We start from the raw sequence: 20,757 nt of genomic DNA on the forward strand, positions 1-20,757 counted from the left end.
TTGTCTTTTTAATATACAAGCCAAGATGGTGTGAACAAATCTTAAAAGAAGAGTAAAATGATGAGACAGAAAATAAGTAAGAGGTCTGTCTACCAGATTTTGTTGTTCAGGACTTTGTATGAACTTGTTACCTGTATTTCTGCAACCATGTTCTCATCAGGCTTCAGGTGGACAGTGAAGGCTTCTCTCATCTCCCTTACTCCATCAAAGAGAACTTCAATCTCCACAAAGTGCTGTGTTTCACCCTCCTTGAACTCAATTTCTGAAAACATGAGAGACTTAAAAATAAATCTGTTGATCACAACAACCTTTGATTCTAGGCCCAGCCCTGAGGGATGGCAGTTAATACTCACTTTTCAAATTACAGCTGTTTGCAAATTTAGTTTAACCTATTTGAGGCTACAAATTATAATAATGAATAGCAGTGGACACATGTAGAAATCACTGAAAATAAGACATAAATCAAGACATTTGCAAAGCTCAAGATTCAGTCTAATGAATCTTAATGTTTTGAAAATTATCTGTGACTAATTACATAAATGTTGGTAACCTATGTGAATGACCAAAAGATCAAAGAATTCTAAATAAATGGTATCCAACAAAATGCAATAAATACAATGGTATATACCAAAAATAAGGGAAAAAGCTGCAGCTCCACAAGAGTATTGCATTTTGAAAATCATTGTCTCTGAAAAAATATCGTAAGTCATGGTGATAAAAAGTTCAACCTTAGCTGATTGTATTTGGTTTGCATGGCAAGGCCTTGGTAGTGGGAAGCTATAGGGGATTCTGCAAGCAGCTGCCAGAAGCATCCTCCATATCTGACAATGCCAGCTGGCTCCAGGCTGGACCCACTGCTGGTCAAAGCCAAGCCCAGCAGTGTCATTGCTAGTGCCTCTGGGATTACAGATTAAAGAAGGGAAAAATTCCTGAACCCCAGCAGCTGGGAAAGAGGAGTGAGAGTATGTGAGAAATGACTCTGCAGGCTCCAAGCTCAGTGGAGAAGGAGGGGCAGGAGATGCTCCAGAAGCCAGAGCAGAGATTCCCCTGCAGCCCCTGGTGCAGAGCCTGGTGATGCAGGATGCGCCCTGCAGCCCATGGGGGCCGACGGTGGAGCAGAGATCCATCTGCAGCCCGTGGAGGACCCATGATCAAGCAGATGAATGCCCAAAGGAGGCTGGGGCCCTGGGGAAAGCCTGCAGTGGAGCAGGCTCCTGGCAGGACCTGCAGCCCCAGGAAAGAAGATCCCACAGTGGAGCAGGTCTGCTGGCAGCACTGGTGACCTCCGCACTGGAGCAGTTCATGAACAACTGCAGATCACAGGAAGGACCCATAGTGCAGTTTTTGATGAACTGTTTCCAGTGGGTGTGACCTCTTGCTGGAATAGGGAAGGGTGTGAGGAGGAAGAAGCATCAGACATAACCTCTGATAACCAGATTGCAACCCTCATTCCCTCGAGCCAGTCAGAGCTAAGGAATGTGGGAGTGAAGCTACCCCAAGAAGAAGGGAGTGGTGGGAGGAATGTCTTATTTCTCATCACTGTGCTCTGGTTTGATTAGTAAAAAAAATGAAACTAATTTTCCTAAGTTGAGTCTTTTTTCCCCATGCTGATAACTGGTAAGTGATGTCTCCCTCTTCTTATCTCAACCCATGAGACTTCTGTCATATTTTCTCCTCTGTAGCTGAGGAGGGGGAGTCATGGAACAGCTTTGGTGGGCACTTACTGCCCTGCCAAGATCAACCCACCCCACTGACTATGTTAGGGAGTACTATGATCCTTGACTGTATTAACTACTAAAGAAATAAAAAGTACAGGAACTATTTAACATATGTGCCTGGAAAGAGTGAGAGTGATAAAAACCAAAATAATAAGTGCATTTCTAATATTTAAAGGATGTCAAATTTACTTTGAAGATGTACAGAAATAACCAAGAGAAACTTAGGACTGGAAGAACTTGCAGACAGTGATGTTCTCACTGGTATATAGAAACACCATCATAATCAAAATATATAGGTGATAAAGACCTCTGCACTCTAAAGGGACAGGCACAAAAAGCAGTAGTGCATTAAAGCTGAAATCTATATGGGAAATAAGGCACAGTTAGGTGATAAAGACTGATCAGTGAAGCAAAATATTATGAAACACTTCCTCTCCAAAAGACCAGATGCCCCTTCTAAAGGATTTATTTTCTCCAACCAAAGTTATTTGGATCAATACAGAAATAATTCGGGTAAACTGGGAGAATTTTGCAATCCACAGTGAGTCTGATTAAGTGATCTAATGATGCTTCCAATGCCAAGTGTTATTAAGCCAGGGAAATACTCTTTATGGTAATAAACATATGAACTCTCAGCTGAGTGACACCTAGGAATTTTACTGATTGTCAGTTTGCCACACTTCCTTCAGAAAACCCAATTAATGATGTGGGTTTTGTACCTATGGCTGAATATGCAGGTTCCCTAAAGCCACAGGTATTCTGAAACTTGTGGGGAAATTCTGCACATCACAGACCTTTCTCAAAGGCCTGGGGGCAGAGGCTGAGAGCCTCTTGCTCTGCAGTAATAGGTTTCCCCTGAAAACCTTGTTCCCATGTGCTGCTGGTGTACAGCAGGGAGAATGTAAGCAAGACAGTGCCTACTGGTAATGTGCATATAGGATAAGTTTCAGCTGACACTACAAGTTCCTGTGGTTTTCAGGGGGAAAGAGCAAAACTCTAAAATGCAGGAGTGAAGTGACTGGAATTAGCAAGCTCTGGGTTGATGATTTTCTTGTGGCCAACAAATTGCCTCTTCAGATCTCACTAGTGGGAAATGCCACTGCTGTGGAATTTGAAGATACAGCGCAATGTTGTTGCTGGATGTTCAAAGCTAAGTCATGTATTTCAGCTGGACTAAATGCCAAAATAGTTTATCCAAGACTATGAAAGCACTCCAGCAATGAATGATTAACCTTAAAACACAGAGCACTATCATGTATTATCATAAACTTTAAAAGAAAAAAAAATCATAACGCCATAAACTGCATTAGTCATTGCCTAAAGCAGGTAGGTGGGCCATTAATGGAAAGAAGTTTATCAGCTAAGAAATTTCTCATTCTGTTGTACAACTTCTCTCCTCATTCATTAGTAGTGTGGAGCAGAAGGCAGCGAATTCAGAAATACAGAAGGAAAGCTTTATTATTCAGAACATAGAAAAATAAAAAGAAATATACATTAATTCCTACATACAGCAAATCCCATTATCTTAATGAATTGCTCAAGAAACAACCACACAATCATATCCTATAAGTAGACGTTTCTTCAGAGTAATATTATTACACTCTGCAAATATAACTAAGGTTTAATTCACACATCTTCCACAATTTCTTGAGCTACAGATGTTTTCAAAGGAGTACAGATATTTTCAAAGGAGTACAGATGTTTTCAAAGAAGACATTTGTAAATATCTTCACTGATAATTGGTATACCAACAGCAATTGGCTGTTTTATACCACAGGGAATGGGGTATTCCTCTTCAAATTTAGTTTGTCCACACTGAATAGGAAAATGCATTTTGGGATGTGGTTGCAAAGCATTCTAATTGCAAAGTTATTTTATTTTTCAAAAATTATGTTAGAGTCATGAATGAAAACAAACAGCTGGATCTGATAAGTATGATCCTACCTTCTGATATAGGGTGATAGTCTTCTCCAGAAGTAGCAGATCCATCCTTTGTATGAACTCTCACAACGGAAACTTTGGAAGTGTCTCCCAGACGAAGCACTGGGATTTTCACAATTGCTACTTGCCTTGTGTCCTTCGGTTCACTCACACTAAATTTGGTCTCACCAAACTTAATGATAGCCTCTGTCATTAGAAGATAAAAAAGGGGTTTTAGAGCATGCAAATGGGCTTCCAAAAGCCAGTAACAATAAGCTATTCTCTTACTGTCTGCGTCATCCCGAATCTTTATCAGCGTCTCGTTTTGCTCGCCAATAGAGGCACCAAAGGAAGAGTCACTTCTTGGAGTGCCAAGAACCAGGCGTAGTTCTTCCTCCTCCTCATGGAAAGTATCATCCATAAGCACCAGTGTGCAAGGCTTCTCAGTTTCACCTGCAATCATTCTGAAGGTAGTTATCAGGCAGAACTTAGGTGTTCTTTGCTCCAATACAGCAATTCTCTCCAAGGCACCTGAATCTTGCTGGCCAAGGCATCCACCTTGACACCATACAAGTTAACGAGCAATGACAGCAGTGAAAGCAGAATTAACAATCATTACCTTTCTATGGAAACTCATTATAGTGGAATCCCCCATTTTTGGACTTCTGTAAGACAAGTTTCTATTTGGTATGTCCACTTTACATGTATTAGTCCTTTTGTTTTACCTAAGAAGAAAATGCTCCTTCTCAGTGATTCCTTCTATAGAGTCCAGTTAAAAAACTAAATACTTGCATAAGGAAACAGAATAATAAAACCTTTCTAATGGTAATAGTAATTACTAATTGCCATTACTAATACTAATGGCAATTTTGTCCTGAAGTTTTATATTTCAAGTTTCTTTTGATTGGACACCCTTCAACTGTTTGGACCTTCACTTATATTATTCTGTTTGACTTTAAAGTCTTTTGAACTTCCACTGATTCCAAGTGACAGTGAATGTTGCCTTTAAAATGCTTTGGAGTATCAAACCTCTCAATTTTGCACTCACAAATTAATGTGCCCTGACTTCCTGACTTACTAGATGTTCAGAAAATTGAACATCTTTTCTTATGTCTTTTACACAAGCAGCAAGACCTCTGAATAGCATTCAGTGTCTGGCACCCAGCATGACTTGGTGGGCTTTTCCTCATGGGACTGACTCCTAAATCCCAGACAAAAGGAAGAGTACAGCAGGAGAGAGGTGAGGTCAATTTACTGTATTTTTTCATCATTACACATGCAAATAAGATCAAGGCTCTTCAAGATGAAGAACCAGACTGAGTTTGCCTTTTCCTCTCACTATAGAAAATCAATTATCCCTTAAGGAGAAAGAAGAATGCAAAATACTCATCCTGCTTATTGTTACGTGGAAACTGTAATGAAACTGCTGCATATTAAACATGCCTAAGAAGCGTATGGAGTAAAAATATAATTCTAGTAGACTTGTTTGTTACTTGTCTTTGCAGAAAAGTGGTAAGGCAACACTCAAGAAAAGAGAAAAGTCACTTCTAAGTGGCCTGGATCCATTAATTCTTACTAGCTGGACTCTTTCCTGGTTGCACAGAAGCAATGACAAAGGTCTAGAGTACAGGAGAGCATGAAAAGTTGAGGCCAGCCCTAAATAAAGACAGAGTGAACAACTCACTTTTTCAAGTGATACATGTCTACATAAATACAAAGGTTGTAATTTCTGTGATAAGGATATACCAAGGATTTAACGCTGAGGACAGAACTAGTTTAAGACTTGTAAAAAATATCACATGCGAGTAAACTTCAAAGGCTAGAAGACCAAACTGCCTTCTGCACATGTAGAAAGAATTAGGCAATATTCTTTCAACATAGTAACATTTGATTTATTTGCATTTCATCTCTGATGAAATATGGGATATTAAGAACCTGATATTTGTGGGCGGTCTTAGGAAAGCCTTGGTGGGAGAAAAAAAATTCAAATAGGAATTAGGAAGCTATATACCTGTTGAAAGATCTATTGCTCATTTCAGTGCATGCCAAATGTATTTGCCAGAAATCTGCTTAACAAAGAGCAGAACTTCTGAAGTTTCCTTTCTGACAGCAGATCTGTGCTTCTACTGTGCTATGCCAAACCTGCTTTTGCTATCAAAAAGATTGTGGCACTCAGGCTGAACCTAAGTGAAGATATACTCTTTTGGTTTTTAGTGATTATTGCTGTAAGTCAGAAGTGAAGAAAATAAAAGCAACATCATCCCATTGTGCATGAAATAAACCTAAACCTTTGTTTTCCAGAGAGATCTTTTTGGCACTACTTTATGAGAAGACACAATTAAAACACAACAAAATAAAACAAACAAAGCAAAGTAAAGCAAAGCAAAACAAAAGAAAACATGGTGACTAAAGCCTTCTAAAATACAATCAGAACTTACCAGGAAGGAATGTGATGATGGAACTGTCAGTATTAGGGCGTTCTTCGAAGTCCATCATAACCTGAGCTGAAGCTTGCCTTGTATAGCACCTCACAGTGGATGTGTATCGGATATCCCCACTCCTATATATCATGGCAGAAACCTGCCCATCATTTTCATTGGCTACATACACAGATTCCTTAAACTGCATCTTTGGCACTGGGCAGAAAAACATAGAAAGCACATGTAAAGTATAACTGCAGAAACGATCATATCTTCCCTCCATCATTTCGCATTTATTTATGCCACACTGCACCAGATATAGAATACAAGCGGACAGATAGCAAACGACTTAACACATCATCTCCAAAATATGAAAAAGTAAAAAAAAAATAAAAAATTCCTCACAATCAGACACTGAGTCATTAATGAAGATGGTGGTCTTGCTGGGTTCTCCAAGGGCAGCATTCATGGGCATCCTTAGCACAAGCTCAAACTTCTCTGTTCCTTCCAACACCGGCTGTCCAAGATCATCCAGAATTATCACACGAAATGTCTGCATATTGACTCCAGGGGAAAAATCCAGGTTACGACTGATGCCTACATAATCTACTCCAGCTACCAAAGGAAAAGAGATAAAAATAGCATTACATGTAATCAAAAATAAAAATATCTATCATTAGGCAGTTAACTGTAGGTAAATATTTTTCCTTTATAACTTTAGTATTTGCCAAATTCCGGCATTCATGTAAGGCAAAACTATCTTTTGGTATTTAAGTTGGACTACACAATAGAGTAAGTCAATATTTACTAACTTTTGGTTTAATGATGATTTGAGTCACAAACTGAGGCTGATTCTGTTCTGTTGCAAACCAACAGTTTTTCCAGAAAAACTAATGAAATTTGCTTGAAGTGATAAATGAAAGTAAGCAAAAAGCTTTGAGAGAGACTCTGGAGATGAAGCAAAGTCTTTTGGAAAGAAATTTCATACTATTTTGTAACAAAGATGGAAGTTTTAAGAATAATGTAAAAAGGAAAGGAGACAAGGCCAGTGAGCTGACTGGGGGAAGAACTGTCGTTCAGAGGAGTTGTGTAAAACAAAATGAATGGAAAACAAACAAGTCAAATTCTTATCAGAACGTAACAGGTGAGGTCTGCCACCTTACTCTTAAAGGAAGATTGATCTGGGTTTGTTTTCTTTTAAGCAAATCAAACCAATCCATAACACATCAATGAGAAGAAGGCAAACAAAACAAGATAGTGACTAAAACATGACACTGTCATGGAACCAAGGCATTAAAGGTATCCAGGACTTTAGGGAAGGACTTAGTTTTAACAGTAGTTTTTGGGGAGAATAAAGAGCAGAGGTCTTGAAACAAAGCTTTGGGGGAAACACCTAAATTGAAATGGAAATCAGGTTTGGAATTCAGTGAATTTGACAAAATTTGATCAGATTGAAGGCCATCATCAGATGGGGACTTGCCTAAAAGCTCTGTTGTACCCCCCTCGAGTTAAGCCTCTAAGGCAGGACTCCAGGACTGAGAGCTCAGAGCAGCAGATAAACTGCTGTACTGTGTAAGGCAAAGAACCAGGTTCATGGTTTTACAGGCAGCCAGCCATGTCAGAGCTTTCATGCTGTGACCAACAGACTAGAGAGCTCAAGAACTGAGACATTCCCAGCTTTTAATCCTAGAGGACCTGGAACAATGAATGAAGATCCTTACTGTAAAGAAAGATATTTTTTACCAGAAATAAAATAACTTAAATATTCAAGATTTGATAAAGACATCAGATCATAAAAGCAAGTTCAGAACTGAAGGAATCATGTATTTTTTCAGACCTAATAATTTTCTTTCTCATAAGAAAAATACATCTGTTATGTATATTGTGTTGTGCATACACCATACATAATATATTATGTTTAGATATTTCTGAAATAACAGTAAAGTTAGACTCAGGATAAGCATCTAAGGAAGATAATTTTTCTGCTGCTTTTATGTGAATATCCTAGTTTAAACATTATGAAATGCTTTGTGAAAAAAAATAGAGTGTGCTAACACTTGATTCTGCCAACAAAGGTTCTGTAAAAGCATCCAAGAAACACACAGCTGAAGCAATCCTGGTAATAATTTCTCATTGCCTATAGTAATTGCCATAGGTAATAATTTCATTGCCTACAGTAATTGCCATAGGTAATAATTTCTCATTGCCTACAGTAAAAATGAGAGAAGCAAACTCAGCATGCTGCCAGTGATTGTAATTGTGCCCAGAGTATGCTCTTGAGGCAGCAATCAACTGCCTTTGTAGCAGTCTTTAAATGAAGATTTAAAGGCATTTCTCTTTGTGCTATACTTCACAGCAGCTCTCACTCCTGCTTCTCTGAAATTCTGTAACCACTTAATTTGCTCTAAGAAGAAGAGATCTGCTAATAGCAAGACTCATACCATTTCCATTTTATGTGGTTGAAACTGTACCAAGACCCACTGAACCAGCACTTGTGAGATGTGCCAGCACGTGCCAGCAGTGTGTAGCAGCATGTGCAGAGTAGCAGCAGTGTGAAATGGGAGGGAGGCAATAACTCACCCTCTGCAGTTACGGGTTCAGACTTGCGCGACCGCACCGTGACAGAGGCGGCTTTGGACAGATCGGTTCCAGCCCTCCAGACACGGACCTCAATGTAGCCAGCACTCTCATCAACATAGTACTCGTCATTTCCAAAGTAGAATGCTGGTTCTGGTGAAAGAGGAATAATGTCCACAAATGCTTCTTTACCTTACACTGAAGTTAACAATAGACCATAAAATCCACCTTAAACAGTGGAAAGCACTTTGCTCATCTCAGTAAGTGAAATAAAGCTTCTTTTTTCAATTCTTCTAGCTATTTTTGGCTTCTTTTCAAGTATTGGTTTGTATGGTTTCAGATAGCAATTGTTATATCAGCACTGTGCTCTTTTTCTTGCCTCCTAAATTTTCAACTTTTTGTGTCAGCTAATATGAATCTGCGTACAAAACCAAACGTGGTATCTCATTAAACTTGTTTTAGTTGAGTCCTGTGCACAAGCCAGAAAATTCCTTGCATTTTTCACTTTGGTGCAAACATATGAAGGTGAGATAACGAAACTTTAACTTGAATGTTCTCACAGATTCCTGTTGCTAAAACCAGACTGGAACATGACATGTAACTGGAGCTGCTCTTGGTAACGTTTTCCAGCTAACTAAAGGCTCAAATACTTAATTTTAGTTCTCCCACATCTAGCATTTAAAACAAAATCAATCTTATTTCATGTAAACTGAAATGTGAACAGGCTTTATCTTAATACTAAAGCTCCACAGTTCATAAGAAAGAAGAACAAAAAGCACAGGAGATTAAGAGCTATTCCACTTAACAGACACATTGTTTGGCTTCATCTTTTCCTCCCTTTTACAGTTTTCCTACCCACAGTAATTTCACAATGTAAAGAGCCTTAAAAACATAACCCAGCTTCATCCTGGATGTATATCATCTCCTCTTTTCTATCCTTTCCATTACTGTTTCAAACATGCAAGATTAACCATGCACAGCCAATGCCTCAGCTTTTCCCACTGCAGAAATCACAGCAAGCACAGAAAGACCTGCCCAAGTTCTCCTTGCATTTCATCACAAATTTCTTATGCTGTCTTGTGAGAATTTATCAGCATCATGAGGCTACAGTATCACAAATGTGTTTGAAACACCATGCAGCATACAGCCAACTAGAATTCAGTCGGCAAAGATCACAGTAATTGCTCAGTGTTCTATGAGCAGCAAAAAAAGAAATCCTTGAATATTCCTCATCAATGAAAAACTGCAGCTGCCTCCCTACTTATCTACTTAAACTGAAATCATGCAACAAATTAATGGACCTGAATGTATTTACTGAGAAATGGTGCAGATTCATAGACCTGTTCGAGCATTATCAGTCATCAACCTTTGCAGGATGAAAGACAAACTTGGAAGAAATCTAACTTTAGAAAATGAAAACGTTGTCAGTTCCAATTTTTTTTCTTTTTTTTAACTCAAGAGTATGTGTATTTCAAGATGAGTGTATTTGTGTGCATAGGCAGACATACATCGATTTTACTTTTTTTGTCCAAAGAGGCTGGCTTGTCAGTAGCTGTTTTTATACTTGGAACTGCGGAGCTCTTATCTGAAACATTTTTAATGGGTGAACAGGATACACCCTCTACCTTTTATGTAACTACTATTAACTTTTATGAGAGTTCTTACAGGGATACTGAAGCACTAAATATTAGATCTGCAAAGCAACGTGTAATTTCAGACATAAAATGTTCTTCTAAACTCTTAAGATGGACAAAGACTTTCTCAGCCTCTAGCCAATAAAAATACAGAATACCTACTAAGACCAAATGGTTGTTAACGTGCCAATAGTTAGATAAAGGCAGTTAAAAAATTATCAATTCTAATATACGTCATTTTTTAAACAGGTATGCTTAGGGTTCAGCACACTTTCCAAGCCTAATCTTGTTCTTTTGTCCCAATGGTTCCGGAACTTGATCCGGACTTGGCTGCACCTCATTTTAAGCACTTCAGTGAGAGGCACTCACATGGAGCCTGCTTGCTCTCAGTTTGCAAGGACAAAGATAGGCCACTGCAGGTTTCCCAGCACAATGAGCATACAGGAGGACAGGTGGAATGGCTCACTCACTACAACCTGAAAAATCTGAGCAGGTGTGGAAGCATTCCCTTCTACTTACTGGCTGCATAGGGAACTTACATGATCTGCCTTAAACTAGATGGAAGGCATAAAATAAAATATTGTTTGTTTCTTACAGCATTATCCCAACACTTGCTTTACTGCTGCCGAAGGAGAATCCTCACATATTATTCATTCCTGTAGTCATGCCAAACAAAAAAAAATGTATAAACCCTCAGCTAGCTTGCCCTGTATTTCAGAGTGAGTTTTTCACACTTTTTGAGGTATGTATGTTCAATGAAAGACACATTCTGCATGGTTACCCATCCTAGGAAACAAATCCTTACAAATGTTTTCTAAATTCATTTCCTGTAAGCTGTGTTAGTAGCTCCCCAGGGGAAGGAGCAAAGCCAAGCTCCTAACAGGGAAAGCATTGTCTGTCTCAGGTCATGTCTGGAAAACACTCTGCTCAATGACTGCAGGCTCACTTACAGCAGACCTTTAATCTAGTAATCACTCTGAAGAGAGACTACTGCAAATTTAATGGTTCCTCTTAGAGAAATAAGAGGAAGTTTTCTAAGGGTTTTTTTGTTCAGACCCACAGACTTCGCTGGCATGAAGTTACAATAATCAGAGGAGAAAGGTTAGGAGCTTTAGTCCCAGGTTTCTTGGCACAGAAATGAAAACGTTGCCTTGTCCTTGTACTTAGAGAGTCAAAGGCATATCTCAACTACAGCACTTGTCAGTCATCAAGCAGGAAAACAAACACACTTCTCATGTTGTTAGGAACACATCTAACTTTGAAGGTACATTGTCAAATCAATGGGATAGCACAAAAATGCTTATTTTCAAAGAGGTTTTACCTTTTAAAATTATATCTTATAAACTGCTTTAGGGAGGCATTGCAAAAGAGTAGGTTTTTTATAAAGAAATCCTTTTGGCAGTATGTTTAGGACAAACACAAAAGAACAGACTCTTTCATGCTGACACCTTGATAAGGCTTAAAACTAAAGTGAATTTCAGTGATACATGCTGCCAGTGATGCACACACACACATATATATACACATATATATATATACGCTCATATATATATATATATATATATATGCTCAGGAGGAAAGAAATAATAGAAGACATACATGGCACTCCAGCATATTCAGATACTGGAACCAGGAGAAGCAGTCTTTACAAATGAACTTATGGTTTATCTTTTCTAGGGTTAAGACTATTTATTCCTAAAAGCTTTTGCCTTCTTTCCATGAACAGTATGAACAAGGCTATGATGTGAACATTATGAGTTGCCAGAGCCAGCAGCACTCTGCTGTGGTAATGCAGAAGGTGCAAACCAGGCTTTGCAAGCCTACAAGCCTGTTCTGGTACAGTCTGGACATGCTAGGGCCATGCTGAATCCAAAATAAGGAGCCCTGATGGCTGTCACAGCTGATTAACTTGGGCACAAAACCAGATAAACATGGCCAGATTTGGCTGTACCTGACCTGGCTCATACTCAGGCAACACGTCCATTTCTAGACAATGGCTACCTGCATTTCAGGATCAAAGCTGGCATTAAAGGACTGATGTGATGAGTCTCTAACAATGTCACAAACATGAAGTGTGTGAGTTGTAGGTAGACTAGTTAAGAATGAGAGTTCATTAAACATAAGAAGGCATGAGTGCTTATTTACTGTTTCATAGCAGTAAAGGTCGCCTTCTGAAATCTCTCTCATATATGCGTGTTAACAGTAGCAAAAGAAAAGCCCAGAGAAACCATCCATTACAAAAGCTTTATATTAAAACAATATCAAAGAGGACTTTAAATCTGAAACTAGGTAGCACCATTCTGCAGCTATTTACACACACTTGAAACTATGCAAGCAACTGAGCTTGCATTTAGCACAATGAATTTAATTTGCCAAGTCATTTATTTTCATTGAATGCTGTAGAAGGCTGTAGAAGCAGGGGTCAAGACTACAGTCAAAGCTCAATTCTGTAGCAGGTACCTATTGTGCAAATGCCAATAGCTTTTTATTTGATGTGGTCAAAACAGATTATTTTCAAATTCATATGTTGCAATCTTAACAGCTTTCATCTTCTTAGTAGTGTTGTCATAACTTTTGCAATCAAAAAGTAAATTCCTTTCAGAATAAAAATTGCTAGTTTCAGCCAAATTACCACAGACATTATCTTAAGCAAATAATGCCTTCTTTTCTATTTGTCTCAATAGACCATTTCTGTCTACTGACTTAAAGAGGTTTTTAAAAACAATTCTGCAAATCCTGTAACAGGTAATAGGATGGATTCAACTTAACACCATCTTCACCAAACACACTTTGATTTTGTAATGGAATTGCCATTTCTTTTTTAGTTCACAATGCCAGTGCCATACATTGATTACACTGGCTCATCACTTAATTACTCTCATTTTATGCAACTTAAACTAGTAATTTCAGTAGACTAACATGGTGTGAAGCAGCAACTGCTATGAACAACATTATATATGATTCTCATTTAATTAATTTATTATACACACTAATTTAACATTACACTTTATATTTTAACTCACCCTTTATGTTAAAGTGCATCCATGCTTCAGTTTCTCTAGACACAGTAGCATCACAAGCAGCACCTGCCTGGCAGGCTTGGAGCCCACATTTAAACTCTCTGCTACATCAATAAGCAAAACTCAAATGTGAGCAAAGTAGCATGCTAAAGGAGCAGACTACAGCTCTAGCTGCAAGAGTGTGGATGGCAGTGAGATGGCTACAGAGATATCCCATCTCTGGTCACCTGTACCTTCCTTCTTGACAGCCTGCAGGAACAGTCTGTAGCCTGGAGAACAGAGCTAATTCTGATTTTGCTTAATGTCAGGCTGCTGATAATAAATGGTGCAGTAACAGCTTGATGAGCTACAAAACATTCCTGAACAATGGAGAACAAAGATACTTGAGTGTATGAGGACAAGCTGTGGCTCAACTTGTAGAAGATGTGAGCCTTTAAAGTAAAAATTAATTTTTCAACAACTAGTCAATTGTTATGTAAAAGACAGTAATGAGCACTCTTAAATTGTCTCCCAGCTGCAAATGGCACCTTAGTAGAAAGGATAATGTGTGCAGTTCACTTTAATAAGTGACCTTCCCTTGAAGCAATTAATTTACCTTTGCTGGTTTACTAAGAAACATTGCTACCTTTCTGAAACACCAAATTCACATATCAGTGAACTAACATATACCTGAAAATATTTATTAGTATAGTAATATTGTTATGATTCTCCACACCCTTCAGGGTATAACCTACAGGCCTTGATATCACTGGAACTACAACACATTTTGGAGGAGTTTTTCCTATGTTCAGTCTGAAGACGGGGCCAGATTTTTCCTACTGTAAGTACATCAAGCTCCAATCACTTGTCTAAACCATTCCATAATGCAGATAATTGCCTCATTTACCAATGGAAATAAAAATATAAAGACTAACAGATGAAGAAACAGACACTGGAATCTGGGGACACACCCAACCATGATTATATTGCCTGCAGCAACCATCTGAATTTCACATACCTTTCTTCTACTGGCTATACCTCCCACAGAGCATGAAACCAACTCAGAATCTTCTACATGCTCTATTTCTAAAATTAATTAGATTACATTTATATAGCAAGCCTGGGAAATGGGATTGGTAACAAATTCTCAACAAACTGATGAAACAGAGGCAGACAGATAAGTGGAAAGTCTTGGCAGTAGCACTTAAATATACCACACGCAGGGTTTTTCACGAAGAGGCCAAGCTTGAAGGTGCTTACAGTCAGTGATTCAAACATCATGTAAAAAAATGAAGGCTACAACAGAAATTATATGAGAAGTTCAGCAACATTTTAGAAATCAGGTAGAGATACAGTATGCAGCCAGGTAAAGATATAGTATGCAGCCATTTCTGCTGAGCTGACTTTAGATTTTTGCACTCTTACTATTCAGTCACAATGCTGGTTATGTTGAGTTTGCTTAACCAGTGGACACAATTTCTTATAGGCTTTTCTGCTCACATACAATCAGAACATATTTAGCTCACCGAGGCTGTAGAAGAAAAGCATGCAAGATATCCATTACCAGAGCTACTATTGAGGATGGGATTTGGTAGTGAAGACAGAGCAGAAGTGAAAACAGCGCAACAGCCAACTTAGATCACAAAAGCAGAGCTCTCACACAAGAAAATATGCTCTGCTGTATGTTAAAACTTCTTGTGTACTGTCTCTTGGACTTTAGATCCCATTTGTGTGAGAGAGAGAAGAGTGTCCTGACAGTGAAGAGAGATAGTAACTGAGTTAATATTTTAAAAATTTACATGTTTAAAAGGAGAATCGATGGCATTAAAGCCCAATGGGCTGCCATGGTTACAGTGTTCAGTATCTTTTGGGTCTTTAAAGACTATGAGATAAGTCTCAGTATGAGGAGATTCAGAGTAAGGAAGATGATTGAAGAAGCCTTAGGAAAACTGAATGCCACAAGACATTCTACTCAACTTGATTATCCAAATCTTAAACATGCAAAGCACTCAGTCACTAAATTCACTCCCTACAACCATATCCAACAATGAACAGATGATTAATTTAGAATGGCTCGCTAGGCATTCATTCATTTCTAAACAGTCTATAATAAATGCAAGATCTACAGTACAAAGACCAATGCCATCAAAAACACAATATGCTACAGCAAGACACAAGAGAGAAAGCAGTTCAATGTACTCTTGAGTGAACTGTCATAAAGCAATAATGCATTGGGCTCTGGGATGCAATACCAGTTCACATAATAACACCATTTCATTAAACTTGTTCTAAATTTAACAGAAGGCATAATTTTTCTACAGTTCATGTAATCTTGTGCCTTCTGCGTATCAGCTATTTTGTGTGCTTTGAGTAAAAAACTAAAAGTTTTCTGCATTTCAACACTCTCCTGAAAATATTACTGCAATTCACATAGAAGTGCAATATTGGACATATAAACAACCCATTTAAAAACATACAGCAGCGAAGGCTGAAGAGCTTTGTGCTCCACCAGCTGCATTCCCTACTGTAAAAGAGCCATCTGAAATAGATGTGACAAAGTACTGCCTGGAGATCATGTTCTGTCCTCCTCACCTATCAAAGAAGCCCAGTTCACAAGGTTGGACTTTATTTCTAGTTATTAACAGATGAACAAAAATGAGATTAATCCAACCTCTGTAGTTCACACACACACTTATAAAATGGGACACACATGCATAATACGGTGTAAGCCACAAATAATGCTAAAGAAAGCAAATCATAAATGTGCCTGGTTACTCTACAGAATGTCCTACTGCAAGGCATGACATTAATTTATTTCTGTGATAGGCAGCAAACAGGCAGTTTCTGAAATCTTTAAGGCTATCATCATGGATTGAACATTTTTCACTTTGTTGAACTGGTGATAATAAGAAGCTATTAGTAAAGAAAACTGGGAGTATAACTTGTCATAAGCTGGCTGTCATCCACTTTTTCCCCTGATTAGTTGCCAACCTGGCCACCTGCCACAGGCTGGGGAAAGGGGAGGGGTCACATAGAGAATTTACTTAATGGGAGGACAAAAGAAGTTAAAAGCTGCACAGAAGTGCCAGAGGCATCAGACTCACAAGCATTGTAAAAACACAAAAGGGAGAAAGCAATCAGAGATGGATGTGCACAGGAAAAAAGAATTAGTTCACTATTTTAGACATGTCCAGAGAGTGGTGATGGATAGCTGGCCAAATCATGACTCTAGTCTGTAACATAACAGTGTTCAGCCTGTAGTGTTCAGATTGTAATTAAAATTGGACAAATGCACTAGCAGATGCTAATTACCAAGATTAATCAACCTCCTGTTCAGTTTAAGATCTGACAGACCTACTGGCAAAGAGGAAAAGGCACATTTGACTTGTCTGCCTTGGAGACCAATGGAACTAAGGAGATTCCAATCTGCCTTATGACATGAGGATGTTCCTCTGATAAACAGTGTTACTAATAAAACACTTATTTATCATAAGCTTTAAATTTGGCACAGTACATACACTGAGAGTAAGTTCATAGTGCCTGCTTGCTAGAAGCCAATGCAAAGCATATATTTATGGTGTAACATTGCAGTGCTGACTTTTCAGGCTATTGATAGTAAATATTTATATACTCTACTATTTCAAGGAAGCTGGAAAAGTGTTAGTGGGTACCAATTTCCAGAACGTTGTCTATGGATTTTCAAAATTTAATTAAATGCAAAGAAAGTGACGGCAAGTGTTTTAAAGAAATCTCCAGAAGACTAAATAATTAATCTGTTCTGTTTGGCCTCTAACATTCCCTTTCTACACTAGGATACCATCATCCAGTTTAGTCATCTGTAAAATATTCCCAGACTGTGCTATCCTTTATCATGTGGATGGCATGAGTGATTGATTCTGTTGATCAGGTGTAAAGATAATGGTCAGCAAATCTCCCACATAAACCGGAGTCTTTTGCTTTCCCAGCCTTGGTGTAGAAATGTCAAGAAGAAGTTTGAGCAGCTTCTTGCCCATCTAATGTGAATGAAGTGGAAGAAATGTATTTAATGTACTTCCTGCTGTGAACAGCATGAGTCTTCAACAATTTCACTAAGGCAGAAGGGCTGTTTGTCAGCCTGGCTGTAAAGCTGTGTGCTCTCACAGCAACACTAAATACAGTAGCATGGAATTAAAATCACATGGGGAGACAGCCACTTACAAAAAATGTGCAGCACACAAAATAAATGTAAGTATTTTCCCCTCAGGTGCAAACTTCCAGCTCTGCATTCACCACTCTCTTCAGGTTTCCAAATGTGATTACAAACTGAGTTTTAAAAACTCAGTAAAACAATAAAACGATAAAAAAAACAAGTAAAAGAGAGTCTAAATTAGCACAGCAGTCAAAATACCGGGACAATGAAAAAGCAGAGCTTTGACTCAAATCTTGTTAAAGCATTTTGTATCAGATTTGTGGCATACAACCCAGTAACATTTTTAGTGCTGGAACTAAATTACTGGCTCTTCATTTCCATATGAATACTAACAAAAGACTTAGATCTCATTTTTTCTCTCTCTCTATGAAATTATTTCAGAGTCACCGCTTCCGCTGGAAAAACAGAGAGCACTTCCAGGCTGATCTAGCTTAGTTGCTAAGTGCCTGAGGATCAAGGCACTTCCATGGAACAGAAGGGTCTGAGTGCTTTCATGAGTCTTAGACTGAATTCCAGGATTCCTCTGTCCAAGGAGAATGAAAAGGGCACATTAACCTCATCCTCCTTTTCCTAGATGCATAATATTTATCTATTCTGTAAAGTGCCTCCTTCAAATGAGCTTTATGCTGAACTCTGTGCTCTCCATGCAGTACAGGTATGTACTTCATGCCCAGTAGTGCTTACAACTTTGTATTTGCAAATTAAATTTCTAAGGTAGGCTTTATATCTACTGCGATAAATCAATGTATTCAGATGCACCAGGTATCCCTGATGACTGGGCTCAATAATTTAGATACTTGTCCTAGGATGAGATGTTTCCTGGGAGTACATCTCTCTTTTCAATAACTGTAGAAGAATCCTGTAATAGCCTATTTGAATCAGATGTCTAGAATTATAGAGGCTAATACCAAGTGAGATTAGTAGCACCCCAGAAGAGGATGATTTACATAGGTCTTTTCCCTATGCATGTTTTTCTTTCATGGTTCACAGTTAATAGCTATCACATCTGATTCCAACTAACCATGTTTTTGCTTTTTAGTGCCTTAACTGTAGTGGCATGCATAACTTTGAATCCAAGGTTTCAATAGGAAGGTTTTTCTGCTACTTACTTCATTAACTTAGTTATTTTCTTTTTTTCCATCTAACTTTAGTACCTATCAGGAAAAGTCTCTTCCAAATTAGGAGTTGTCCCAATAGCAGCACCAATCTGAAAATCACCATTCTCAATATACAAATATACCAGTGCATGTTCTACATACTACAATTTTTTTTCCCTAGATTTTGCTTTGGCAGCACAGCACAACTGTATAATCCCCAATTAAACTTTTCAGTTGCCCAGAATTTAGTGAATACACTGTAGTTCACTAGAGCATGCCTCTTACTTTTATTATTGTCAGGATTATATAGCAACTATGGCATTTTAGTTAGACCCTAAGGGCATCTTCTAAAAATAAAAGACTTGGATGGTAGGTGCTGAAGGTGAGAGTTTCCTAATTAACTCACACTGAATGCCAGAGGACATAAGGCAAGGTTGCTAGTGCTGACTTGAGCTCCATAGGAAAGATCTCCTGTAGCATAATTAAACTTTCACCTTTGCTATTTTTTTGTTGTTTGGCCTGAAGAAGTCAATGAATAATGTGAATTCAGTCACAGCTCTTGGAGACATCACTTCATGACACACAGTGACACTTGTCCAAAGAAACTCTGTTAAGCAGAAGATGAATTTAAACAAACAATGAGAAATATGTATCAGTAGATGTGAAGTTGAGATTAAAGTGGACCCCAGAATTTAGCATTACAGCATTACTACAGTTGATAGGCTATTACAAATGTGCTAAAGCTTCTACCAACCTCTGTCTCAGACATCTTCTGAATTAAACCTTTTTGTTAAAAGCTGAAGATTTTTTTTTTCACATTCCATGCTGGTTAAACTTAGTAAAATTAATTTTGTGCACTGCAAACAATTATAGCCAGTGCTGCTTAAAATCCTCTGCTTATTTATGCAGAATTTCAATCACGACTGCCAGGGTGCTAAAACCTGACAAAAATATGTTTGTAAACATATATTTGTATGTATGTGTGAATACATAAAAAAAAACATTCCAGGTGTAATCTATAATTTATCTACCCTGTAGTCTGCTCTCTGCTTTTTATAGATAAGGCAGTGCAATAGATGTCAGGTGAAACACATAAAGACTTTTCATGCTTTGTATTTTTATGCAAACTAAAAAGAATGTGGTAGGAAATTTTACTGCTAAATTAATTGTTTTTGCATGTGCTGAAATTCTTTGTGGGAGTTCTTTCACTGTAAAAAAGGAGTTCTGCCACATAATTTCAAATACCACATATGCAACATTTTGGGTGTAAAAAGAAAAGTGAATGCTTGTAAAAAAGTATTCCAAACCTATCCTTCAAAGATCCCTTATCTTTCAATATCCCAAATATTCTTTATTCCTACCAACTAACATAGATATTTCAGTTGCTACATAATGAAAATATTCTGTTCTAACTTCCCAAACATTTCCCCAGCTTTTTGAATAAATCCCATAAGGTTACTCTTTGCTAAATTATTTTGTGTAGAAAAGTTTTGTGTAGAAAAGATCTGAGGCAGCTTGTGCTCACAAATGCAGAAACTTAAAACTAAACAGTGGTACACAAACTAAATTACTTCTCTTGCTTTCTAATGGCAGTGTTAAAGGAGATTTCTCATTGACTTCCCTAATATTTTGTGTGAGTTTCATGAAATATTAAGTTTTATACTCTGTTGTTACTTGGATTCACTGAGATTCCCACTGAAGTTAGATGGTTTAATTTCAGCTCATCTCTGATATTACCTAATGTCTTGGAGAATCATTCTCTCCATTCCCAAACTCTCCATACATACACTTAAGCAGTCAGAACACCTTCAATTTTTGTGTAATCAGCTTCTTGATGAATACATGTTTTTAATAGCTATTTTCTAAATAATCCATACTTTTCTATGTACAAATTTTAAAGTTCATTAATTCATCAAAATTATTCATACAAATCAAACTGTTGTAGAAGCTCCTAAAGGAATAAATGCTATAATAACAGAGTCATTTCTGTTCTACAAAGATTTCTATTTTGGCTTGCATTTGCTATATGATCTCCTACTTTACAAGACCCGTTTTTTCAACCTGTTGTAGTCATTAATGCTATATGATTCCCCAAATGCTCCACAGAGCAAACAAAGTCACCTCTGTCACAGGATTACAGGTGAGAAATTTCAGGCAGGCTGAGTATTTATGAGACAATTAGATGGGTGCAGACTTCTTGCCT

At 37.9% G+C, this 20,757-nt stretch overlaps 1 protein-coding gene across 1 annotated transcript in view; it reads right to left on the reverse strand.

Moving 5' to 3' along the window:
* Positions 1 to 20,757, reverse strand: part of FREM2 (FRAS1 related extracellular matrix 2) — a 117,766-nt gene that overhangs the window by 26,888 nt on the left and 70,121 nt on the right. Inside the window, exons 7-12 of the mRNA XM_058018343.1 lie at positions 8,639 to 8,788; positions 6,464 to 6,673; positions 6,077 to 6,274; positions 3,927 to 4,091; positions 3,663 to 3,845; positions 132 to 262 (exon numbers count right to left, since the gene is read on the reverse strand). Of these exons, the coding sequence (XP_057874326.1) occupies positions 132 to 262; positions 3,663 to 3,845; positions 3,927 to 4,091; positions 6,077 to 6,274; positions 6,464 to 6,673; positions 8,639 to 8,788 (1,037 nt within the window). The remainder of the gene's footprint in view (positions 1 to 131; positions 263 to 3,662; positions 3,846 to 3,926; positions 4,092 to 6,076; positions 6,275 to 6,463; positions 6,674 to 8,638; positions 8,789 to 20,757) is intronic.

This window comes from Melospiza georgiana, chromosome 2 (assembly GCF_028018845.1).
Source record: "Melospiza georgiana isolate bMelGeo1 chromosome 2, bMelGeo1.pri, whole genome shotgun sequence".
Taxonomy (NCBI): domain Eukaryota; kingdom Metazoa; phylum Chordata; class Aves; order Passeriformes; family Passerellidae; genus Melospiza; species Melospiza georgiana.